Source organism: Eublepharis macularius, chromosome 6 (genome assembly GCF_028583425.1).
Source record: "Eublepharis macularius isolate TG4126 chromosome 6, MPM_Emac_v1.0, whole genome shotgun sequence".
NCBI lineage: Eukaryota > Metazoa > Chordata > Lepidosauria > Squamata > Eublepharidae > Eublepharis > Eublepharis macularius.
The window spans coordinates 78,325,771-78,353,300 of record NC_072795.1 but is presented as its reverse complement, the minus strand read 5'-3'; the positions used below and the strand labels follow the sequence as shown (position 1 = coordinate 78,353,300).

Here is a 27,530-nt window from a genome sequence, read left to right as displayed (position 1 = left end):
AAGGTTGAGCAATAGCGTGAAATGCACTAACTGAAATTCATCCAACAAAATTTGGTCACACTGTGTTCTAGAAGCACAGAGAGTGAACTGTCACAACTTTAGCATCTAGAGCAGCACACAGACACAAACCTCCCTTATACTGCATCAAGCCTTTAGTTCATGAAGGTTTATATTGTCTACTCAGACTGACAGCAGCTCTCCAGGGTTTCAGATAGAGGTTTTTCACGGCACCTGTGTGGTGTGTGTGCCATCAAGACCTTGTAGGTTTTTCAGAGTAAGAGACTTTCAGAAGTGGTTTGCCACTGCCTGCTTCTGCAACCCTGGCTTCTCTTGGTGATCTCCCATCCAAATACTGACCAGGGTAGACCCCGCTTAGCTTCTGAGATCTGACAAAATCAGGTTACCTAAACCATCCAGGTCTGGGTAATTGTGTGCCATCAAATTGCAACTGACTCATGGCAACCCCAGGACCATGGGGTTTTCAAGTCAGGTGACTAACAGAGGTGGTTTGCCACTGTGTTCCCCCACATTGCAACCCCCACCTTCCTTGGCGATCACCCATCCAAGTACTACCTGTGGCCAACCCTGTTTAACTTCCAAATTCTGACAAGCTCATGCTAGTCAGGTGTCAGGCCTGGCTAGGGGATTCTCTCAGACTCTCCACTTCATCAAACGCAGTTGTACTAGTTAAAGGTCTTTATTAGAGATTGCTCCCTAGAAGTGCACTTATACATAGTAATTGCCTGGAATGCCAAAGGAAAGTACTCCCAGAAAGGTTATACCCCCAGTCCCCTTCCTCCAGTTCAAACAACAGTCAGTTGAAGTTGGTGCAGAGCTGCAAAATGCAAAAGTCGTGGAAGAGATGCAGAGCCGAGTTTCTCAAGGTTGTTCTGTTCCCAGGCCGCTCAGTCCCAGCTGTACTGATAACACCGCAAAGCGTAGCCAAGACACAATGAAGGAAAACAGCAACTACGCTACTACCCATCTCTCCCCCTGTAGATATCCATTCACAGGTATGGCAGGCAGTCTGGCTTGCCTGTCTGACATCAGGGGTATTCAGGCTCCTACTCCTTTTTACCTGAAGATTCTAGGAATTAAATTCTAGGAATTAAACTGAAGATTCCAGGGACTGAACCTTCTGCATCCCAAGGAAATGCTCTACTACTGCCCCAGATATGAGTGATTTGCAAGACCCTTAACATGTTCTGTGAACTTTTAAACATTCAAGGACATATCATGAGGGGCCACACACACCACAGAAAAAAACTTGCAGTATCTGGAACAGCTCAGCTGGATGGCTACCTGTAGTCACAATGGTGGAAGAGATGTGAGACCACTCATTGCCATTATCCTTGCCTGGGCTTAGTTGTCTTCATCTTGAGTATTCCTCCACTGCATTCCAGATGTCACTTGACCTGCTTGTCACCATCCCCCACACACCTCAATATACCAAGGAAACAAAGGTGTTCTATGGAAGAGGATGACTGAGAGCAATTGTGTCAACAGTTAGACTCGTTTAGTCATTCTATAGGTTGACTCCCTGAGGACTACCCGGAACCTATCAGTTTCTGTGGATGGACCATCCTTATAGGGCCCCTACTGAGGTTACAACTTTCTCAACCCCTTTAATAATGATCTGGCCATGATAATATGATAAGTCTAAATTCCCCTTCTCCCTGCTCACCTCAAATTTGATCAGAATATAATGCCACATTGAGGGTATGTTCTGCTTAATGTGTGGGTCTCCAGTGGGGTTCCCAGGTCCCTATACCCTCCTGGCAGGAAGCGGGGACCCGGAACTTACTATTTGAAATCTCCTCTCAGAGAGGCATGATGGGATCACTTCCAGGAAGTGATGTCATCATGCTGGCCATAGGCATGCTCCTGCACTTCACGCTTGGCTAATTCTAGCCTGTTTGGGGCCAAAATTGCCCCCAACAAATTGCAGGAGCACACCTGTGGCTGACGCAATGACCTCACTTCAGGAAGTGATGTTGTTGTGCCCCACTCGGAGCACACCTGGTGCACACTTTCCCAGGTGGTAGGTGATCACTGGGGGGTTTGCTACCTCCTGCCAATTGCTAGTAATTGGCGGGCAACCACTGGCAGGCAACTGGTAAGCCTAGTTTTCAAGATATTCTAAGTCAACCTCATTTCAGTCTCAAACTTTTTGGTGCCTGTTTTTTTATCATTTGAAAGAAAGCAGATTTTGGCACTGGCTTACATTGCACTACAAGAGATTTCTGAATAAAAGTAACACTTAGTGTGGGCCAACTAACCTTGTGCTTTTACTTTAGATTCTGTGATCCAAATAGCTGTCCTTACTTTTTAAGATGCCATTGGATTTCTCTTTTCTTATGGCCCAATATCCAGGTGGTGTCTGGAGCTTTCCCAGTATTACAATTGATCTCCAAACTACAGAGTCTCCATGAAGAAGATGGCTGCTTTGAAGGGTGGACACCATGGCATTAAATCCTGCTGAAATCCTCCTCCCAAGGCTCCACCTCCAAATCTGCACAAATTTCCCAATCCCTTTCCCAACCCTACAAGACACTGGATGCCTGTATAATTTTGCATTAACAGAATAATATGGCTACCCCTCTGGATTAGCCCATCAAAATACCCAACTTCCATTCTATAGCTTTCCTTCTTGGCTAGGAATGCAGTAAAACTCCAACCCAACCAAAAATTTCTCTTCTAATATTACTTCTACCTTTTTCCTTGATGACAACTTGTCCTGGATTAAAACCACCTGTTTTTACCTCCTTCCTATCTCTTGCACTTTGGATCTAATATTTCAATACAGTTAAGTCTTTGTGTGTACGTGTGTGCGTGCGTGTGCGTGCGTGCGTGCGTGCGCGCGCGCTAAGAGATACTGAGTCTCCCTCTTCCCCTCAGGCCATATAGCTCCCAGGACTCAGTTGAATGTTGCCCAGACCAAGGGTGGCCCCTCCCCATGTCCCTCCCCATCCATATAACAGAATTAGGTGAACTCCCTTCATCAAAAATTTCCTGCCTCTTTCATTTTTCAAAAATTCTATTTATTTTTTTTTAAACCTTTTTTTTTAAAGTAATAACTGATTTTCAAATAAAGAAATCTAACTTTGGCGAGAGGTGCCACTAGAAAATAATACTTTCCTCCAGAAAATATTGAAGGTCACTCTGCCAAAACAAAAAATCCACAACATTTGTTGTGTTTACTATCTATATTTCGTTAGAACCAGATTGCTGTTGAAGTATAACACACAGGCTGAACCATGTACTTAGAGGTGTCAGTTGCCCCTGACAATCCTCCCCTAAGGATTCTATGTCTAATATTGGTCAACATGGAATTCTTATAATCAGTGTTTAATTTGTACAGGACACACACTATAGCTCAGTCTAGCTTCTCTTTTTAATTCCAGAACCCAACCTTGAGCAGAAGAAGTGCTATCGGGTTGTGGAAATAGCAGACTATCCTGCGCTGTGCAGGCTCACCTAGTCTGTGAGACCCACCACATGCCCCCTGGACCCGTGTCCGTCATGGCTGGTGAAAGCGAGTGTCGACAGATTACGGGATTCCATGGAGGCTATTGTTAATTTGTTGCTGGGCTCTGGGGTTTTCCCCAGGGCACTGAAGGAGGCTGTGGTGAGACCCCTTCTGAAGAAACCATCATTAGATCCTGCCGACCTGCTCAGTTACCACCCGGTCTCGAACCTCCTGTTTCTGGGTAAGGTGATTGAACGGGTGGCAGAGAAACAACTGCAGAGTTTCCTGAAGGAGACCTCAGCTCTAGATCCTTTCCAGTCCAGTTTTTGCTCGGGGCATGGGGTGGAGACATTTCTGGTCGCCCTCACAGACAATCTTTGCAGGCATCTGGACCGGGGTGAATCGGCTCCGCTGATATTATTAGACCTTTCAGCAGCATTCAATACAGTCGATTACGATCTTTTGACCCACTGCCTCGCCAATGTGGGAATTCAAGCGATGGCACTACAGTCTCCTTTCTTCATGGCCAAGGACAGAGGGTGGCGCTGGGGAAGAAGTTATCGTCCCATAGGTCACTAATATGTGGTGTGCCGCAAGGGGCGATACTCTCCCCATTATTGTTCAACATATGTGCCCCTTCGCCCATTTGGTGCAAAGTTTCAGGCTTGGGTGTCACCAATTTGCAGATGACACCCAGCTATATCTGTTGATGGACGGCCAGCTTGGATAGGCCCCAGATGAACTGGAGCGTGCTTTTGAAGCCATGGCTGGATGGTTGAGGCAAAGTTGGCTGAAGCTAAACCCTGCGAAGACAGAGATCCTGTACTTGAGTCACGGAAACATAGATTCGGGACCTCAGCTTCTTATACTCGATGGGGCAGTGCTTACACTGGCCCCGTTAGGAGCCTGGGGGTGATCTTGGATGCCTCCCTGACCATGGAGGCCCAGGTCGCTGCAGCTGCCAGGTCTTCCTTTTTCTACCTTTGACAGACTAGGCAGCTTGCCCCTTATCTTTTGCCCCGTAACTTGACTATGGTGGTCCAGGCAATAGTCACCTCTAGGTTAGACTACTGTAATGCGCTCTATGCTGGACTTCCCTTGAACTTGATCCAGCAATTACAGCTGGTGCAGAATGCAGCGGCACAGGTAATCACCGGAATGCCAAGATTTGAGCACATAACGCTGGTATTGCTCCACTGGTTACCAGTGGAGTACTGAATCAGGTTCAAGGTTTTGGTATTAACCTATAAAGCCCTGTGCGGACTGGGACCAGCATATCTGCGGGACTGCCTCTCCCCATATGAACCCCAGAGGACTCTTCACTCCAATGGTAAACATCTGTTGAAGGTCCTTGGCCCTAAGGAGGCCCTCCTGGAATCAACCAGGGCCAGGGCTTTTTCGGTCTTGGCCCCAGCCTGGTGGAACGCTCTGTCTAAAGAGATCAGGGCCCGGCAGGACTTATCTTTCCGCTGGGCCTGTAAGACGGAGCTGTTCCACCAGGCGTATGGTTGATGCTAGGCAGAGCCCCCCTATCTGGATGAGTATGGACTGTGCCCTCCCCACTGGTGACATCTCCATCTATTGAATCCAAATGCTCTGGTGCTGACTAAAGGGTTATGCCCTGTGCCTATGTATAGTACATTTTACCATGCCACTGTGTGATGTTTTTAATTTATGGTTTTAAATGGTATCTGATGTAATTTTAACTTTGCGTGCAAATTGTGATCTGCCCTAAGCCTGCTGGCATGGGGAGGGTGGAATACAAATCTAATACATTAAATTAAATTAAATTAAATTAAATTAGTCAGGGTTCCTCAGGAGTAGGGGTGCTGGGTGGGCCCAAGAGGCTTGGGAGGGTGGAGCTGGGACACAGAGCTTACACCTAGTGGACCAGTTGATCCAGCAATGCAGCTCTCTCAAGCATCAGCCTAAATAGGCTGGGAACCAGTCAGGCTCAGGTACATTTGTAGGCAAGTGTTGGAGCTCAGGAAGCTGTGTTGTGCTCTGGCCAGGATCTTGTGTAAAAGTATCACACTTAGTGCTTTGTTCTAAGTCTGCAGGGAAGTGGCATGCTGCCAGCATTGCATTTCACCTCCTTTGTACCCTCTGTTCTGGGCCTTTCAACATTGCTCTTGTCATGGCATGGAAGAGGGTTCTGATTGAATAGGACCCCAGTTCATGTTCTGCATGGCAGGGGCCTAGAGGTGATCTCTGGGGCAGGCAGCAAGGACTCACTTGCAGACTCTGGCAGGGGGGTCTTCGCGTGGCTGGATTATGGTCAGTTGGTGCTCTGTGGCATCGGCCCTCCCTGATCCTGCTGGTCCCCCCAATTTTTTGGCCCTAGTTCCTCAGGGTTGTCACTGGGCCTTCCAGTTCAGAGTCACTGGCCTGGTCTGAGGGGGTCATGATGACACAGACACATATTTATGTTTATCCAAAGAACTATATGGAAATGCCACGTGCATCATCCAGGAGGCTAGCTCCTTTAGAGGACAAGCAGCAACTGGCTGCCCCCTAGAAACATGGCCTCTATTGTTGATTACAAAGTGATGCAACACTGTTGTAATAAAGCCATACAACACACTTCTGAGACAACAGACATAGAACCTATTTTTCCCACTATTAAGTAATTACAAAACCACATCAGGGATTATGGATTCAAGGCTAGCTGTTCCACATCTGAGTGTGCTACTTCCAAAGAGGTCTCTTTCTGATATCCCTTTATATAAATTAAGCTGTACATCAGATCTATAATTTTATCCAGCTCAGTTCACACATCATTCATTTACAATTCAGAGTCCAAAGAAAATTACTCAGTTTCTTGATCCACAGATCCAACTGTGCAACTTTACAGAACGTTCACTCTTCAGTCTCTCTCAGAGGAACAAAAACCTGACTGCAGAAGAGTTCTTTAACATTTCTAAATAATGATACCTCTGTATACAACATATGTGCATGTATAGATGCTTAAACGCACTTATGCTTCCTAATAAAAAATACTGCTTTCCCTCAAAATGTATGAGAATAATTACTTTCCAGCTCAGTATTTGCTTTAAGACATTGCAGGTGCAATGACACTTTTGCAGATGTTAGATAAATTACACAGGAGAGTCCAGAAGAGTTGTAAATATCACAGTGTCTTTGTTAACAGAGACAACGTGCAAGCCAGAAGGAGGAAGAGAGGAATGACTAAAGGCAAGTTTGGCTGGAAGTTGAATTGCTGACACAAACATTTCATTTACAAACTGTTCTGTGGGATTTAATATGGTACATTCTATCCTAACACCCAGCAACAATGCTGACAACTACGCAGCTTCAACTGGCATACCTACATTTTTACTACTAAAAATCTGGCCAGGGAAAAGGCTTCGTTTTGCAAGTTCTTCCAACTTCATGCTCTTCCACACAATCAGCTCATTATGTACTTCTGGTGGCAAAATACCACATTTTCAAAACAGGTAGACCCTCCCCCACCTCCAGGTTTTGGTGCTTGTCGCATTGGATGTAGTTTTACATCTGTCACAACAAGCACCTCCTGGATAATCCCTTTGATGTTATAGTGTAGAATGATAGATATTCATATCTATGTACTTTTTGGGTCAGTTTTTTGTCCTTTTATTTTAAATTGAATAAAATAAAACATTTTTCTTCCTTACCTAGGTCCTTCCTAATTGTGTAAGCCCAACAATGGTGTGATATTTTTAAAAGATGAAAAATGCCAACCCCTGTCTGCCACCATCTTTTCATCTAGAATTGCATTGCAAACACCACTGCCCATAGCATCCTCCATGGCTTGTAGATGTTAATGCCATAGTTGGTGATCAAAGCTTTCAGGAGGGTATTGCAAAAAATTAAACTAGCTTTGAATGAGTGACTATTTGACCTGTAAAGATTTATAAATGTAAGATAGCAACTCTTTCAACCACATTTTTTTCCAGTACAGTGGAAGGGTCATTCAGCTTGTTCAAGTCAGACAGGGTTTTGGTTTGGTTTTAGCTCATCAGACCAGATATGCTTATGCAAAACAGGTTGTGTGGATTATCCCTCATTCAGTCTCTGCACACAGGAGCCTGCTGCCATGTTTGTTAGCCTCCGCAGATCAACAAGGAGATCACATGTTAACAGTTTTGCCTGAGGCTGGTTGATCAGGAGCAACACCTCAATCACCACTCCAATGACACGTGAATTAGCCATAATCCAGACTCCTCCTTTGGAAACTGGCAAAGAAAGGCTGTGTTGCAAGGTATTTCCTGGATAAGAGCAGAGAAACAAATATGATGACACAAAATGCCTTGGGTCGTTGCAGTAGTGGGAAATAATGGCATTTTAAGAATCCTACATAATAGGATTCCTAAATCCTATTATGGAAAACAGGAAAAAGCAGGCAATGAGTAGAAATCAGAAAAGGCAAGTGCTACTAACTGCCATCATAACAATGTAAAGAATTGTAAATCTAGATTTGTGGGGCGGTAACAGAGGAATTTTAAGATTTTGTGTATAAACAAGACTGAGTGAAGGCTTAGATTTTGGGAATATCATACATTAGTCAAGAACAAAATATATTTGCCCTAATACATGCCTCTTGAAAATAACTCTGGAACTCTTCTTCAGGCTGGGTGTTACCAAAAAGGGGAGGGAAGAAAAATGCTTCAGGGCAGGGTGTTAGATGTTAAATGTAATGCTGCTTCAAATGTTGCTGGTATCCAATTACACCCAACTTTTTTGAGCAAGAGGCAATACAAATTCCAACAAATTCAAACAATATGACTTTGAGAGAAGGGACAAAACAACAACAACATGTCTTTGTTTTATGGAAAATTCAAAATCTTACACAATTGTGTCTCATTTGGTTGGTCCTAATAAAAGGTATTGCCAGCTACGTTTGTCTGCTGTTACGGCTCATCTGTCCCTTTGTACAGATCTTCAGTAGCCAGCGACTTATGCTGTCTTATGACTTATGCTGTCATTGCAACTTTGAGCTTATACATTTAGGTATGTCACCTGAAACAGACTTATCCAAAAGTATGGTTCATAGCTTAAGCAATGGACCAGCTAGCCCACAAGATTAAATGTGGCATGAGGCCTGATAGGGTTGCCAGGTCCCTATACCATCTCGGTGGGAGGGGGAGGAACTTGGCCAGAAGCGTGGAGTTCCTTCATGCATGTGCAGAGTGCGCTCACACCCTAGTACCTGCGTAATGACATCACTCCCAGAAGTGACTTCATTGCAACGGCCGCGTAAGTGCTCCCACGCTCTGTGCAGGGGGCCGAGTCTACCTGTTTGGGGCCATAATTGGCACCAAATGAAGCGTGGGAGCGTTTCCACAGCTGGCACAATGATGGTACTTCTGGGAGTGATGTTGCACCTGCTGGGAGTACACAAGTGGTGTATGTTCCTGGGGGGCCTGCCAGTGGGCCACCTCCAGGAGCTTGCCACCTCCTGCTGATCACTAGCGTGTTGGCGGGCAAGAAGTCAAGTCCCTGGGAGTTTGCCTGCTAATGGCAGGCACCTGGGAACCATAAGCCTGATTGATGGGGCTGAGGAAGCTCAGCCAATCAGGTAGGGGCAGCAGGAGATATCTCTAGGTGTCCCCTTCCTTCTGCAGGTGTTCACCACAGAGATTGAGAGCCTCCTGGGGCTTTCCTGGCAGCCTTAAGGAGCTAGGTGTTGGTCTAGCACAGTCAGTAGGACTTGTACAAAACAGTAGGAGGAGACAATATGCTTCAGAGGGCTGGGGAGAGCTGGCTTTCCCAGAGGCCTTCACGACTAGGTGGCAGTAGCTGCCTTGGAGAAGCTCTGCTATTCCCCTGGTTGCCATTTCATTTTTTTTAATAATTTTTTTATTGGGTGAGTTAATACATAAGTCATTTCATACATAATCTATTATCCCCCATATCCTAGTTTCCCCCACCCACTCCTCCCCCTTTTTCTTTGTAGACTTCCAACAGTTTTCCAACCCCTTCTCTAATTATATCTACTATATATTGTTATATTATTTAAAATAAAATGTTATTTCTTAATACCATTCTCTTATCTTAAACTCACAAATATATATTCCCTCCGTAAAGATCAGTTTACCCTCCCCCTTTAAAAATTCTCCAATATACATAATTTCCCTTTGACATCCCACTTCTTTTCCAAATACAATTTAAATTTCCCCCAGTTAATAAAGAATTCTTCAGACTCTTGTTCTCTCATTTTCTTTGTCAGCTTGTCCATCTCAGCCATATACAATAATTTTTGGATCCAATTTTCTATTGTCAGTATTTCTTGAGTCTTCCATAATTGTGCATATATCATCCTTGCCACCGTCGTCATGTAAAACATTAACGTTCTATCTTGGATCGCAAACTCTTCTATACTTATGCTTAGCAACAACAACTCTGGGTTTTTGTTCACTTTTTTCTGCAATATTTCTGACATAACCTCAACAATATTCCCCCAGAATTGTTTAGCCAGTTCACAAGTCCACCACATATGATAAAACAAACCTTCTTGTTTTTTATATTTCCAACATTTGTCTGACATTTGACTATTCCCATAAGCTAATTTCTTAGGCGTTAAATATCTATATATCATTTTATATACATTCTCCTTTATATTAGTACATGTTGATATTTTTAATGTATTTTTCCACAAGTACTCCCATGCATCCATTGTGATGTCTCTATTACAATTTATAGCCCACTTTACCATTTGCACTTTGACTGTTTCATCCTCAGTAAACCACTTTAACAAAATTTTATACATTTTAGATATCATTTTTCCCCTCTTGTAATAAACATTCTTCTAGTTCCGAGTTTTTTGTTCTGAATCCTGATTTCCTGCGATCAGAGTCATACAAATCTTTAATTTGTCTATATTGGAACCACCCATAATGAAATGGTAGTTCCTCGCTTTAATTATAACTGCTTTTTGCTCCAATTTCAAGATTTCTTTATAAGTCAACCATTCCTCGCCATTATATTCCATTTTCGGGTTAACAACTTCAGCCTGTACAATCCACAATGGGGTTTCTTCATTTAAGTATCTCTTATATTTTTGCCAAACAATGAATAAATTCCATCTCACATAATGATGTAAAAACATAGCATCTGCCTTGACATTGTCATACCATAAATATGCATGCCATCCAAATATTTTTTATAACCTTCCAACGCCAGTAAGTTTATGATTCTTTAATGTCGTCCACTCCTTCAACCAAACTAAACAAATTGCTTCATGATATAGTCTCAAGTTAGGCAATTGTAATCCACCTCTTTCCTTGGCATCATACAAGATCTTCATTTTCACTCTTGGTTTCTTGCCTGCCCACACAAAATTTAATATCTTCCTCTGCCATTTTTCAAATTGCTTTTTGTCTTTTACTATTGGTATTGTTTGCAGCAAAAACATCATCCTTGGCAGCACATTCATTTTAATCACCGCAATTCGACCTAACCATGACAAGTTTAATTTGTTCCATTTAATCATATCACGATCTATCTGCTGCCACAACTTGTCATAGTTATTCTTAAATCAATATTCTTCGCCGTGAGCTCAATCCCCAAATACTTTACTCTGTGTACTACCTCACAATTTGTAATTTCCATTAATTCTTGTTGTTTTTGCTTAGTCATATTTTTACATAGCAACTTAGATTTGTTTCTATTAATGTAGAACCCAGCAAGATCTCCAAATTCTTTTATCTTGTTTAGCAATTTTGGCATATTTTGAATTGGATCTTCAATTATGACCATCACGTCATCAGCAAATGCTCTTACTTTATATGAGAAACCTTTAATTTTCATGCCTCTTATATTGTCATCGTCCCGTATTTGTCTTAATAGAATTTCTAATACCATTACAAACAACAATGGCGATAGTGGACATCCTTGTCTCATGCCTTTTCTTATCTCCAATTTTTTTGTTAATTCGTTATTTACCACAATTGCTGAACATTGATCTTTATATATTGCTTTCACTGCATAAATAAATTCCTTGCCCATCTGCATCTTTCCCATAATTGCAAACATAAAGTCCCAGTTCAAATTATCAAATGCCTTCTCTGCGTCCACAAAAAAAAAGCCAGCCTCCTTCTCTGGATGTTTTTCATAATACTCTACTGCATTGATTACCACTCTCAAATTGTCTTTAATTTGTCTATCTGGCAAGAAGCCTGCTTGTTCATCTGCAACAAATTCTATCAACCAGTCTTTTAATCTCTCTGCTAAAATCTTAGCAAAAATTTTATAATCATTATTTATCAAAGATATTGGTCGATAGTTTTTCACATTAGCTAAGTCTTGCTCCTCCTTTGGTATCATTGTTATATTCGCTTCATTCCATGTTTCTGGCAGTTCTTTTCCTTCCAATACTCCATACATTACATTTTGCAAAAATGGAGCAATGTTTTTGGCCATTATCTTATAAAATTTTGCTGATATTCCGTCAGGTCCTGGTGCTTTTCCCAGTTTTGTTGCTTGTATTGCTTCGGTAATTTCCACATCTGAAATTTTAGCGTTTAGTCTTTCCTTCAATTTATTAGGTACATCTGGTACATTTATCTTTTGCAAATATTGATCAATCTGGTTAATGTCTATTGGTTTCTTCTGGTATAACTTAGCATAGAATTTATAAAATGCCCTACTTATTGCTTGTTGATCAATTAGTTCCTTACCATCGTCCACAATTCTACTTACTGATTTTCTCTCTCTCTCTTTTTTCAGTTGCCACGCTAAATATTTTCCAGGTTTGTTGGCTCCTTCAAAAGTCTTTTGTCTTAATCTTTTCAATTCCCATTCCAGCTCTTTGTTTTCCATTACTTTTATTTGTTCTTGTAAACTTTTTATCTCCTGTTGCAGTTTCTTTTTCCCTGGTCTTTTCCTTAATTGTTGTTCTTTTTGTTTTATCTTTTCTTGTATCTCCTTTAATTTCAATTCTTTATTTTTCTTATCTCTAATATTTAAGTCAATCAATACTCCCCGGATAACTGCTTTGTATGCATCCCATACCTTCTGGATTGGCACACCTTGGTCCACATTAAACTGAATAAAATATTTGGTCTCTTTTTGAAGAACATCCAGATTAATTCTGTTTTGAAGAAGGTCTTCATTCAGTCTCCATCTTAATTTCTTGGGTCTCATTCCATACCTCCATAAAATAGGATTATGGTCTGAGCTTATTCTTGGCATTATTTCCACATCTTTTGTCTGTATAGCTAATTCTTTAGACGCCCAGATCATATCTATTCTTGATAGAGATTGGTGACTTGCTGAATAGTAGGTATATTGCTTCACTTTTACATTGTATTTCCTCCAAATATCTTCCAAGTTTTCCTGTTTTTCCAATTGAAAAAAGGATTTAGGCAATCTTCCCATTTTATTTTTAGTAGCCTTCATTTTTTTATTCCATTGTAAATCCACAACGCCATTAAAATCTCCAGCTAGTATCACCTGGTCATAAGTCATTTGGTCTAATTGTGCCACTATTTCGTTAAAAATTGTTCTTTTGATCCATTCGGTGCATAAATCCCCCAAATTAAAGTTTTTTTGGAGTTCCAAATAAATTCTACAGCTAAATATCTGCCATCAGAGTCACTAATAACCTCTTTGGGCTGTAAGTCTTCTTTTATGTAAATTACAACTCCCCTCTTCTTTTGCTTTGCTAACGCCACAAATTCCTTCCCCAATTTCTTATTTTTTAAATATTTAGCATCCTGATTTTTTATATGGGTCTCTTGCAAACAAATTATATTACAATGTTGTTTTGCCAGCCAATGAAATAAAGCCCTCCGTTTTGAAGGTGAATTAAGTCCCTTTACATTCCACGATATTAATTTACATTCCATGTTCAAGATCTGGCTGGTTTTGATAAGTCTTTTTCGTTTTCTGCCATAAAAACCTCCAAATCATGTTGTGATTTGATGACACTTCTCAAGGTTTGAAATTCAAAGCTCAGACCTTCTGGTATTTCCCATCTATACCTTATATTCAGGGTTTTTAGAATCTGAGTTAGATCCCTATATTTCTTCCTCTCCAACAAAATTCTCTTTGGTAATTCGTTCATAATTCTCACTCGCTTCCCCTCCATCGCTAGTGGGCTTTGAAACTGCTTGCTGATAATTTCTTCTTTCATTCTTTTTGTGTTTAACTGGACAATAATGTCCCTTGGCAGATCCTTTTGCAGTGCATAGCTTGAGTTAATTCTGTAGGCTATATCTAGGTTAGCTGCAATTTCCTCTGGTTGTCTTTTTTAAAATTCTGCTAGTATGTCAGTAATTTGCTCCTGGGTTGATTTCGTCTTTGTTTCAGGAACGCTCCTAAATCTCAGTTGTTTTCCCATACCTTTACATTCCACAATAGCCATCGTGTCATTTAACACTGAGGTCTCCTCTTTAAGGCTTGTAGCTAAACTTTCTGTTTTTTTCTCTACCTCCTGAACTTTCTGTTGGGTAACTTGGAGCTCCTTTTTAATCTCATCAATATTTTTTGCCAACTCTGCCGCTTCAGACTTTATTGCTTCTTTAATGTCACTTAGCAAAGTCTGTTGTGCTTCTAGTAAAGTCTGTTGTGATTTTTGTATGGACTCATTAAGCTCCTTGTTGCCCTCTGTTACTTTTTTGTCCAATTTTTCAATTGCCGTCTGCCAATTTTTCGACATCGTTGGGCTTGATTTACTACCTGCCCACGAGTCTGCTCTCTTTCTAAGCTCCGTTTTTTCCATTTATTAATTTTGTTTTGTAGATGTCTTTTATAGTTCAACACAGTTCCAAGCTTTTTCTGCTGCGCCAATCAAAATGTTGGGTGTTTTTTCTCAATGGTATACTCTATGGTGAAGCTTTAACCTTTCCCTTGTTCAAAATGGTGTCCTTTCGCTTCCTCTTCTGGTCCGCCGATCCTTCTAGTGCTTTACTCACTGGTTCTCTGACGCATTTCCTGTCTCTCTTCACACGTCTCACTGCTCTCACACCTAAACAAGCTGTCCTCTCATGATACTTCTGCTGTTCCCACACTCTTTCCCTCCGTGTCGCTATCTCCCCAGACTACAGGTATGTAAACAAAATCCTTTTTCAGTTCTTTTACGCCTTAACGATTCTTAAAGTCTCAAAAAAAATTTCTGGATGGCTTTCATAAAACTTCTACTTTGTCTAGCCCTATTTTTCCACGTTTAAACTTTAGTCCTTAAGCCAAATTCGCGTCCATAGGAGGAGATAGTAATCTTTACCTCTTAATTTCTTCTCCGGGTTGTAATCACTGTTTCTTTAGCCAGTCCTGTTCAAATTTGTTCCTGAGGCTTGGGTATGACGATCTTGTGCCAATTCGTTGACTTCAAAGCTGCTGCAGAGTTAGAAGCCACCCTTCTTCGAGGGGACCTCAAGGCAGGGGGAGAGTCTTTGATTCAGAACCCCTCCTCTGCCGAGATCACTCACTCTTGGGGTCACAAAGCATTCCTGCCCGCTCTCTGCCTGAAAGCGGGGGGCTGCGGGTGGTCGAGGCACCTTGCCAGCCAGAAAAACAGCAACTCGGATGGTCCAGCTCCTTGGACCACTTCAGCTCACCATAACACCAAACCGGAAGTCTCCCCTGGTTGCCATTTCAAACTACAGCCTCATGCAGGGATTTCACCCCCCTCCCCCTACGTGGCTCAAGCTTGAAGGCTGGGCCAGGTAGGTGGGCTGACTTGCAGCACCCCTAGGAATGATCTGGAATGATCAAGCAAAAGGGGGTGAATAGATCTACATGGATCCTTTATTTTTATTTACCAAAATACCCCAGATCCAACATATCACGTGAAAAGAATGTGTTAATATCCTGAAGATGCATTAGGATCTGTGCTTTAAAACCACGTTTGTTTTTTCAACATGATGGTGCCACACAGTGGTGGGTGCATAATTTTTGTGATGTGCTATGTGATTTGATCTTGACATTGGGGGAATGCTTGCAAAAATCCTGAGGATCCATGAAGATTTGTGCTCTGGAACCATATTTTTTTCACCATCGTGGTTCTGAGAAGCAGTAGGTGTGTGAGTTTTTGGTACAATCTGTGCCTATGGACATGCTACGTAATTTGAAGGTTACTTTGGGATGATCCCATGTAAAAATCCTGACGATCCATGAGGATCTACACCTTGGCTCCATTTTTGTGCCATGCACCCGTTCCCATTCTGGCTTTTAAAATCTTGTTGAGAAGAGGTATAGGAGCCATTAGTGAGAATTGCCAATTCCTCCCTGATTGAAATAAAAAGCATACATTAAAATATAATGTTTTCTTATTCTCTTCAAATGGGCTCAATTATTTATGCGCTTCAATGGGGCATAGAAATGATCCACCATGGTTTATTGTTTTCAACACAACTGATCATATCTTAATCTAATACATATCAGGAAAAATAGGAATCCAACAATATGGAAGAGTGGAAAAGAGAAAGTCAAACGACAAACAAAAATCAAAGGGTCCTACTCAATCTTTGCTCTGTGTACATTGATTTGAGCAGCCAGGAAATGTATTACCTTCAATTAGCCTCTAGAGGTTGCATATTGGGGCCATAATCAGAATCTTGCAGTATATGTACGTTAGGGTTGCCAGGTCCCCTTACCCCTGCGTGAGGGCGGGACCCAGTACTTACCAGCTTGTAGGTCTTTGCATGTGTGTGATCCCAGTGCCGATGCGATGATGTCACTTTTGGAAGTGATATCATCACGCTAGCTGGGGGAATGCTCCCATATTTCATGCCAGGCTGAAAAATCTGCCTCAGATAATGTATGGGAGCATTCCTCTGGCTGGCACAATGATGTTACTCCTGGAAATAACATGGTTGCGCCCCTCTGGAATTTATTTATTTATGTTATTTATATTCTGCCTTTCTCACTGAGACTCAAGGTGGATTACATAGTGTGAGATTAGTACAATTAGTGGCAAGGACAAGGGCAGGTATTTCCATACAGTGCCCGCTGCAGGCTTGCCCATGAGGTATTTTGCCTCCTGGGCTCATTCCACATGCCTTTCCTCCCCACCAGGCAGGTGAGCGGTGGCCGGGGGTTGGAGGCTGGGAGTGGGGCATCCCCTACCCCCACAGGGGGACTAGCAACCCTATGTGAAAGTAGAGAAGCGACTGATAGGCTGAAGCTGGGCGTTCCCTTTCGGCTTGCAGAGTCCTCATTTTCATGTTGTTCATCTGATTCTGAAACCTTGTTTCTTGTGGCTGTCTAAACTTTAAGCAATTTGCGCAGGTAAAAGCACTCACTGTTTTTAGTGTCTGTTATTTTCTCAACATTGTGTTTCTTTTTCAAAAATCACATGGCCTCAAGCAATTAGTTCCTTAATAGGTCAGACCTGAAAGAGTTATTAACAGCCTTGGAGCAGATGGTACAACTAGGAATTTCTGTTGTGTTTGTTTAAAGAATTTTCAAAATCACTGCCTAGTGCCAAGCTAATTAATACCAGCCTGTTTGGCTTCTTGTTACTCTTCAGATGTATGAATGAGGAAAACTAATTCAAAAAAGCTTTCCAGTACTTGTAATCGGGGGGGGGGGGGGCACTATCCCCTGATAGGCTGTTTTTCGAATGCCCGACTATTTTAGAATTCTTTTACACATATTAATTTTGAATTCCTTGAGCATAGATGGAAAGTAAGAGGAAGAGACTCCAGAGAATGAAGTCATTTCTTTCTCTAACAATGCCACATCTTCTGTGTATTTGTTCAACTATGGCTTACAGACAGTACTGGGAAATATAAAATACTAAGCTTATTCACATCCAGCTAAGGTTGAGAATTGGTGTTATTCAGTCCACAGTGGTGGCTGAGCAATTTGAGAGCTGAAAAGAGACCCAATAACAGTCCATGGAATAGCATTTTTGGAACACGACTATTCACAGTTGTAGCATGCTTTGCTCTTATGCTCCCCACTAGAGCTTTCCAGACAATTGTATCAGAGGATGAGGTATGGCATTTGTAAAATGTTTGTGGTTTTCAGTCCACACATGAGACTGAAGCAAACCACTAACCAAACTACATTTGAAGCCTGACTTCTTAAACATCTTGAGTATGGTGTACTGATAAGAAGAAATTTCTTCTTGATAAGAAGAGATTTCATGCTTGTATTCCATCCTTTCTGTAAACCCCACAACAATCCCATGAAGGAGGCAAGTCTCAGACTTTGCCAGTTCTCAATCCCATCTCCTCTTAACAAGGTTGAAGAAGTCTGGCTTCAAATGTGGCTTGGTTAGTACCCTGCATAACGGGGAGAACATCACGACAGCAAACTCGACCCCAATCTTTGTGGATTCATTTGTTCATATTTATTAAGCCCACATACATACGCATGAACGTGCATAAGAGACTGCATGACTGGAAATTCTGAGTTCCCAGTCAAGCCAAGAGATCTCTATGCATATTCATCTATCTATACAAATATGTTTTGCATAAGTTCCGATGAATACATATTAGGGTTGTCAGATCCCCTTACCCTCCTGGCAGGAGACCTGGCTCTTTCCTCCTTCTTTCATAGAGTACCTCCAGCTCTTTTTCATAGAATCATAGAGTTGGAAGGGGCCATACAGACCATCTAGTCCAACCCCCTGCCCAGTGCAAGATCAGCCTAAAGCATCTCTGACAAATATTCATCCAGCCTTCTTCCCCTCTTCACGTTGGTCCTCCAGCTGCACAATGATGTCACTTCCAGTAATACCACCATGCAGGTGCAGGAATGTGTACATGCTTCATAGTGGGCTGATTTGGGCCTCAAACAGGCCCAATTTGGCCCATTTTGGGCTCAAATTGGCCTGCAGCGAAGAGCAGAAGTGCTCTTGGGGTGATGCAAGGAAGGCCCGTTCCTGTACCTTCCTCCTCTGCCAGCCAGGTAAGTGGAGGTGGGGGGCAGATGGTAACAGAGGGAGATCTGCCACCCCCACCGCGGGAATGGGATCCCCATACATATAGATCAGGGCTGACTTTGCTACTTCCTCCTACTTCCCCTTTCCCACATATATATGTTAATTCTATCAAATTTGAGCATCTGAAGAGGGCTGTTACTGTACAGTCCTAAGCAGAGTTACACTTTCTCAATTAATTGAAATCAGTAGGTTTAGATATCAGAAAGCTGATTGTCAGGTTACAGGAAGCAGGTTTCTATAAAGGACAGTTGTCTGTATAAGCAGGATGACTGTAGCCTGTCAATTCAAGAGAAATACTTATGGTCTGAATGTCACCTGCTAGCGAGGAGGGCAAGTACTGGATAAAAGTACTGAATAATGACAGATTCAGAGGACAAAAGGCAGACACTGCATTCTGCCTTGTTTTGTTATTACAGAATAGTGTTCTTTGTGGCAGTGCATTAACTATTTTATGAAAGAAAGCTCTAAGCAAAGGAGTCAAGAATTCAGTGTCAAATTCCTTGCTATACTTGTAGATAGGACATATTGGCCAAATTTGTCTCGGTTAGTGCTTTTCATAGCACCATCTGAAACACCTTTGAAATTTAACAAGGAACTATTTATTTATAAAATTGATCTGCAGTGAACAGATCAAAACTTAGAGTGGTGTAATCAACAACAAAACACACATGCTTTATCTTAAGTTTGGACAAGCAAGAGGTGACAAATGGAATGCCATAGATTTGTTAGCCTTTTGAAGGCAAATTACAGCTGAACACAGCCAGGAGTTTTTAAAAACCTATTTCCACAGTGTTCCTATTAAAATTAGGGTTGCTAGGTCCCCCCAGTCTAAAAACAGGGGTGGATGGGGACTGCGGAGTCTGAGGGCAACAGGTACTTACCTGTATGTGCATTCCTACATCCTTGGCTGATGACATCATTTTCGTCACGATCTGAAAGAGATGGTTCATGCCAGGTCCTATTCAGTAAAAATTGGCCCAAAACATAGTGTTTGGGGTCTGATTTTTACTGAATTGGCCCTGGCACAACCCGTTACTTCCAGGTTGTGCTGTAAACGTTCCTGGCCTGTGTTCTGGCCTATCTCCCTGTTTTTCCTCCCCCACCACCTCGCCACCAGTCAGATGAGTGATGGCAGGTGGCAGCAGCTGGGGCAGGGATGCTCCATCTCTAGCAGGGAGTTGGCAACCCTAATTAACGCCCCCTATGTTATTAACCAGTTATAAGCATAAAAGACAGACACTTCATCTTTTGCTTGGCTTTTTCTTTGAATTAAAGACAACATAAGGAGACTGCTTCTGAGTTGCAAAACCATGCAAGGGTGCAAAGGTTAAACATCCTCCTTCCTTCAATCTGAATTGAGGTTGTGCATAGCTGTAGCTGAGCTTAAAATGATGCTAGTTGGGGTTGCCTCCTGGCACTTGCTTTTTTGAAAGCATACACACGCTCCCAGGATGGCATGATGTCATTCCCAGGAGTGACATCATCACTCCACCCTGTGAGCATGCCCTGTAGGCCTTTTTCCCTGACTTTCCCCTGCACCAGCCAGGTGAGTGGCGGTGGGGGGCAGAGGATGGGGAACCCTCCCCCACCGGGGGACCTGGCAACCCTAGGGATGATCCAGTCATGGTTCTCCCAGCATCTCATCTGTTTTATGTTGTTTATTTTATTTCAATATTTGTACCCCTGTTTTCTTCCCAAAGTGGCTTACAAAAATTGGGGTGGGGGAAGAGAACAAGGTAAACTACATCAGTCCTGGATTCAACATCTCATGCCTCTGACCACACCCAAGCCTTATATGTGTAACATGAAGGGAAAAGCTGCCTTGAGCCAAGAGGAAAGACAGGATATAAATATTTAAATAAATAAATAAACACCCAGGAAAATGTGGATATTTCTCTCACACGTTTCCATCCCATTCAAGTCTTTGGCCTAGCTCCTTTGGTGTCCTGCATATAAAAAAGAGTAACCCAAATTCCCAGAGTGCATTGCTGGGCCTCAGCACTATATTTGGTAATCAAAATCTGAGTGTTAAAACAACTCTGGAGCATTTCAACGGGAGGAGTGGGAGGCTTGATGAAGCAGCAAACTGGCAGGTATAGCCAAAGCATTTATAACATTTGTTTATACTGAGGAAACTAATAAACTTTTGTTTTATTATAGCAATGATTGTCAGCGCCTTCTTACCACAAGATAAAGTTTGCCTTCAATCTTTTTTGCAGGAAGCCTCCTACACATTTGGACAACTAGCAAAGCTTGGATTCAACATCCAGTTCCTAAAACCTTTTTGCGGGGAGTAGGGGGGGGTCCTGTCACATAAATCTTTTTCTAGGCCTCTCTGTTCTAATTTACCAACTTAGTCTCTGAGACTTCATGTACAGACAGTTTGCTTGTCTAGAACAGACCATCAGGTAGCACCTCATTATTTTCACAATTATGTTACTTATCTAATAACAATAGGACAACAAATGCAATCTCTGGCTTTAGAATAGAAAGTGAGTATGAGAATTATGATAAGGAACTGCAGTTATATGGGTCTGATTAAAGAGTGAAAGTGAGGCTGTAGCTCAGCTGTGCCTCCTTCTTAGGGTTGCCAGCCTCCAGGTGGTAGCTGGAGATCTCCTGGAATTACAACTGATCTCCAGGCAACAGAGACCAGTTCCCCTGGATAAAATGGCTGCTATGAATGGTGAATTCTATGACATCATACCCCACTGAGGCCCCTCCCCTCCACAAACACCGCCCTCTCCAGGCTCCAACCCCCAAATCTCCAGGAATTTCTCAACCTGTACCTGGCAACCCTACTCCTTCTGGGACTTGGAGGAAGGTCTCCGCCTTGCCACTTGCAGCACTGGAAGGGCCTACGATGCCTCAGGATGGAGGGAGGGGGCTGCATTCATCTGGTTCCTCCTCCTCTCCACAGCCTTCTCCGATGAAGCCAGAGAGGAAGGCACATCCTGAGTTCTGGCCTCTTACAAGGCCCAGGAGGCAAGCTGTGCTGGCAAGCACTGAGTGAGGCTGTAACCTCTTACAAGAAATGGAAGTCAGAGCTTGCATGGGCTGTTTTTCCAGCTTTTTGCCTCTGCCATGCTTCCTGTGTTTGTGGACTGTGGCTTTTGTCAGCTGTATGAGCCCTTCTTGCTTCCTCTGCAACATCCAGATTACACCCAGAGCAGCCACTGGCTTATGAGGTAGGTGGTATTGACTCTATTCTTCCTGCCCCCCTTAAACTAGCATGCAGCTGCTGTCAACATTCTGTCCCTTCCGGTGCATTTTTGTCCCTGTGATTTTTCTGGGTTTTCAGGAGGAGGCAGGTCAGCAGGCATGCAAGTGAAGCACACTCTTGCCCCTGTGTTCCCCGGCAATGACGTCATTCTTGGTGTGACCTGGAACATAATGCTTTGGGCTGATTCTTAAAGAATCAGCCCCTTATACAAGCTGTTGCTTCCGGTTCAGGCTAGAAATGATGTCATCACTTGTGGGTGCATGCACATGCTTTGTGCATGTACACTCATAAGTGCCTGTAGCTCCCCGCACCATTCCTGTAGCTTCTGGCAAGCAATTATAAAAGGCTTAGTTAAATACCTTTGGAACCCAGTTACTATTTCCCAGCCCTTCTCTGAGTCTCTCTACATGAGCCACATTACACAAGACTGCTCAAGTGTAGGGAGATACAATGTTAGCTGGGAAGTGTAGTTTAAAAAGACAGAGCCAAAGGCTCTATCCATTTCAACTCTCTACACAGAGCTGGCAGAGATTGCTTCTCAGAGGGTTTGTTAATTTCATCTTCACCTCCCCCAAGGCTCTGTCAATTTCACCTCCCCTTAGAGAAGCTTCCCTGTTTACTTATAAAGTTACTTATATACCTTTAAAGTACTTGTTGCTATGTGTCCCTACAGTTGCTAGAACCCTATTTTCATATTAAAGTTACCATACAGAATTGATGTGGTCATAGCTGCTATGCAGCTCAATATAGCTGAATCTCATCTAGCAAAGAGAACATTGTTTCAGGGGTCTGGCAGGAAAGGATATTTTTATAAGAAATACAATAGAGTACTCAAGTGTTTGATTCATCAGACCCAAACACCTTTCTTTCACCCCTAAGCTCCTTAGATCCACTCCTAGTGTTATGGTTATTCGTCACACTCTAAATACGTTGTTTTTTATGTTGCTGCACAGCTGAACTACTAACTAACTGGTACAGAAAGACAGATGTTTATTAAATATTGTAACATGGGAACTGCTGACGTCATGCTTCAGAAATGTGGTTATCTGTATCCATTTTAAATTATGTCAGCCTTCTCTCCTCACAAGCGAAGTATTTAATTAATAAGGAAACAGAGATGTGGAACTGGAAACTGACACAGGAGAGAGAACTGAGCATGGCATGCTATCTTTTTGGGGGGTTGAATGTTTTCATGGTAAAAACACACAATAGATGCCAAGTTGCTTTTAGAACCACAGAGAAGTTCCACTGAGGCAGCAATTTCTGAAGGGGCTGTTCCTGTTTTGTCTCCTGCTTTATCATACAATGCATTGTAAGCTTATAAAGTCTCCTGCCACTGGGTCCCATAACATTGTGTAGCAATAGGCAAAGCGGAGTTAGAGAACCCCAATTTAGATGTCACAGTGAATTGAGGATTGTGTTCTGAGAACCAGAACCTGTTCGTTTAGGCAAGCCGGGCTATCCTTTGGTGAACTGAACCTGGAAATAGCCACGCTGATCCTTGTAACCAGAAAAGCTTTTATTGTTTTTTAACATGCATGGGTTCTAGGAGTCTTCAACCAAAGAATCAAGGAGCAAACTGCAACACAGCCTTTTATTTACATAGGCAACAAGAGTGGGAACAGAGAACCAATAGAAAACAAAGACGGGAACAGAAGTCCAATAAGAAACTTACAACACAGATCATCTCCAAATATGGAGAGTGGCGGGGTGAGTGAACATTAACCATGATATTGCTTTTTTACCTGAGAACCTTATTAATTTGATAATTTGCCCAGGACCAAATGCATGCAACTCACTTTTATATTCAAGGCTCCACAAAATTCTCAGGACAATTGACAAGAAGACTTCCTAGACAAGAAAGTTTTTAAACTGGGTGCAAGATGTGAAGGACCAAGGGAGGAGGAGGCGCCTGAGGCAGAGGATTTCGGGCTTGGTCATGCTCATGAACAAATTCTTGGTTGCTTACAATGTCTAAAGAAGATCTTTATAAAGGACTAGCAACAAAGGACTAGCTCTAGAAAACTACCTCCAGAGGGCCGTGCCGCCACCATGGGACTTCCCAGGCCTCCAGAGGGCTGAGCCACCACGCTGGGCCTTCCTGCTGCCGTGCTGTGCCTTTCTAGGCCTCTGGAGGCCACAAAGAGGCTGCCATGGTGGTGGGAAGGCAAACCGTGATGCCAACAGCTCATTTTTTATCCCTGTTGAGGGGCTTGCGAGTGTGCCTGTGTGGGGTTAAAAAGTGAGTCATCGCCAGTTCGGCTTGACTTTTATATAGTAGGATGAAAATAAGATTAGAACGGCCAGAATAGTTTGTATTAGTCTGCAGTATGTCCATTCAGACCTGACTGTTATGGTGGTCAATCATCCTGTTTGCTGCATTTTGAACACAAGGCATATCATAGAAAAGGGAAGGGTTCTAAACACATATGGCTTGTGAAAATTAGGCATTTAGAATAAGAATGAAGTTTCACAGGTCTGGCTGCAAGTCTGATCCTACATGTTTGACAGTTCACATATTCGGTCTCTTGAGCTCTTTCTACATGCACATCGAGGTACTGCAAAAGAAGCTTTTCCCATTTGTTTCAGAGGCAGAAAAGCATAATATATGCATATCAGGTGTTATTTCTTCCATGGACAAGTAAGGGGAAGCACTTGTATGTGTGTAAACATGATGAACACCGGAATCCTTATACCTGCAAGCAGTCAGCTGATCAGGATAGACAGGCTGTTTACTTGTAACTGATATTTATCAGATTATCTATGAACTCATTCATATAGGATATGCAGATCTAATTTCAAAACTTTCTAAATATTGAGCCACCATTCCTCTCCTGAATGTGAGGTGACATCAGCACTTTCTCTTTGGAGAGGGAAGAGGCGAACATCAGAGCCAGGCTAAACTAAATCTGCACAGGCACAGATCCAATATAAGGGGCTGCACAGAGACCCTGACAAAAATATAATGTGTAAATGCAACCTTCGTTAGTAGCTGGCATCACACAGAGAATAATTTGCATAGTATAGTGGCTAGAAGGATGGAATATGATCCAGTAGGTTGCTAGTCCAAATTTGGCCCTCTGCCATGTATTGACTAAGTGGCCTTAGTTAAGCCTCTCTCACCATTAAGCCCTACATCTTTAATATGGGGATAATAATACCGGCATACCTTACAGGACTGTTGTAAGAATTACCTCAAAATAGCTCAATTCAGACATCAAACAAAGCCATGGTAGATTAATTAAAATATTTATATCTCGTTTTTTCTTTGTGGTTCAAGACAGCTTACAAATTCAAATTTAAAACATGTGAAGTACAACACACCCCAAACAAACCTCCCTCCCAAATGCTTGCTGCTTACATATCATAAAAAACTCTAGTTAATAGAACGGCCCTGCAGCACCTCCTAAAAGCATCTAGAGATGGTGCCCCTTAACCTCCTCAGGGAGCCCATAGAACTATGATAGAAAAAGCGAGGGCGTTGGTAAATGCCAGGCAGGCTACCTTAAGCAGGAGAGCAAACAGTAAGTGGCAACCTGGGGATTGTAGTTGGTGCACAGGGACACACAGGAAGAGAGAATCCTTTAAATATAGGGGCCCAAGGCTATGAATGGCTTTAAAGGCCATAATAAAAAGCACCTTGAACTGGACCCAGAAACAAAATGGCTGCCAATATAGCTGATTTAAGATGGGCAAGATATTTTCCCATAGGTTAGCCCCTGATAATAATCGAGCTGCAGCATTCTGATACAGCAGCTGTTCTGGTTTGTTATCATGGACAACCCAGTGTAGAACACATTACAGTAACCTTACTGCAAGGTTACCAAAGCATGGATCAGTATGGCAGAGCAGCTGAAAGGCTCTGACCAGCTGAGACCCAAGCGCAGCTCACAGAAGGCACTCTTATCCACTATATCAACTTACTTTTCAAACAGCAAGACTGGGCCCATGAGCACCGCCAGGCTCTTAACCTGCTTTGCAAATGCCAACTCTACTCCATCCACCACAAAGGGATACAGTCCCTATAAACCATCACCTTTCCCAGCTAGTATCACTTCTGTCTTGTCTGGATTCAGCTGCTACCTGTTTTGCCTTAGCCACTTTAGCACAGCTTGAAAGACAGAGCTGAGACAGATACATCAGGAAGCTTGGATAGTGAGATGCAGAGCTAAGTGTCATCTGTATATCGATAACATTAACCCCCAAGCACCATACTCTGTCATTGTGGCCTCATGTAAATGTTGAAGAACAATGGAACCCTGAGGCACTCCACAAGACAGATCCAAATCTATTGATTTTAAAGCTCCACTGGTGGAAACTCTTTATGTCTGATCAGACAAGAAAAACTAAAGCTATCAAAGACCCTCTCCTCGAAAACCACCCCATATTTCAACTGATGAATAAGGATGAAGTCAACTGTATCAACTTTCCGATACAGGGTATCAGATAGAGATACAGAGTATCTCTATCCAGGATGTGAAACCATGGTTTGAATTTGGTTTGTCAATCATAGTTACGCCTAACTACAGTTTTGTAAGACATACAAATGTGGACGTTCTTGTTCCCCAACACTACCCTCACTGCAATGCAGGCCAGGATAGCAGTCAGTTTGGTGTAGTGGCTAAGAGTGCAGGACTCTAATCTGGAGAACCGGGTTTGATTCTCCACTCCTCCACTTGAAGCCAGCTGGGTGACCTTGGCTCAGTCACAGCTTCTAGGAGCTTTCTCAGCCCCACCCACCTCACAGGGTGTTTGTTGTTGTGGGGATAATAATAATGTACTTTGTAAACTGCTCTGAGTGGGTGTTAAGTTGTCCTGAAGGATGGTATAGAAATCGAATGTTGTTGTTGTTATTATAATAAAGCCTGCTGAGAGCACTAACAATATCAACAGGGATCACTGTCCTCTGTCCAACTTTAGTTAAAATAATAGTGTAACTGCCCAAAGGCAACTCTCTGATAACTATGGTCATTTTTATGGTCATCCTATCCAGGATGTGAAACCATGGTTTGAAGTTGGTTTGTTAATCACAGTTACTCCTAGCTATAGTTTTGTGAGACATACAAATGTGGACATCTTTGTTCTTGTTCTTTAATACTACCCTCACTGCAATGCAGGCCAGGATAGCAGCCAGATCTCTGCATGGGTGGCAGGAGAAAGTCAAGGTGATAAGACTAGCATTCGTTGAAATAAACCTGCATTTAATTTATTTATTTTAATTTGTCTGCAAACTGAATTCTAAACCATAGTCTCGCACTGTATCTGAACCACTTTGAATACAAAACATGCTATATAAATTCTTTGTAATATGTATTAATTTTGATGGTTTGGTTAAAGTCCCTTGTCTAAAATTTGCAATCCAATTTGAAAAATAAAATAACCAGATCTATAAAACTCAATGTCCAGAAGTGATGCTTATCCTATCCTGAAAGGGTCCATATATCAGTAATAAATATTTAACATAAAAAATGCAAACTATTGCAAATCTCATCTGGTGTACCAGAAGTGATTTTGTGCAAACTTCTTGTGCTTTGAATCAGCATTATTTCCTGTAAGGATTGCCTAGTTCTTAGTGCCTTCATACCAATGCTTTCAGAAGCTGAAGGAACAAGTCATTTTCTGACCTCCTCAGTGAGTCTGTTGTATGTGCCTTTTTGAATGTCAGTGAGTTTTGTATACCTCACGCCTGCATGACTGTTTTGATGAGCATGGAGTCTTCTTGAACGCATCCATGTTTGAGAAGCGTCACCTCTCTGAATTCCTATAATAAAACAAACAAGAATGATTGTTTATCATGCTTAGTTTTTCATATACAATGACATTTCTTATTGTCAGAGCAAATTGTACATTGCTTCATTTTATCTTTAGCTCACTGACAACTTTGCATAGATGTGGCTAATACATTGTGGCTACACTAGTCCATTTTTTGAATGTTAAGCTGCTTCTCTATGGTGAAGATTTTC

General features: G+C 42.3%; 1 protein-coding gene across 4 annotated transcripts in view; it reads right to left on the bottom strand.

Annotated features, from left to right (window-relative positions):
- Positions 1–6,806: 6,806 nt before the first annotated feature.
- VWA2 (von Willebrand factor A domain containing 2) overlaps positions 6,807–27,530 on the bottom strand; it is a 73,954-nt gene continuing 53,230 nt past the window's right edge. For 3 of the 4 annotated variants that reach the window (XM_054983096.1, XM_054983097.1, XM_054983094.1), the window contains exon 14: positions 23,090–27,328. In XM_054983096.1, the coding sequence (XP_054839071.1) occupies positions 27,180–27,328 (149 nt within the window). In that variant the 3' untranslated portion in view covers positions 23,090–27,179. Of the gene's footprint in view, positions 7,720–23,089; positions 27,329–27,530 lie in introns of those variants that run through there. The other variant, XM_054983095.1, reaches the window with a different exon arrangement.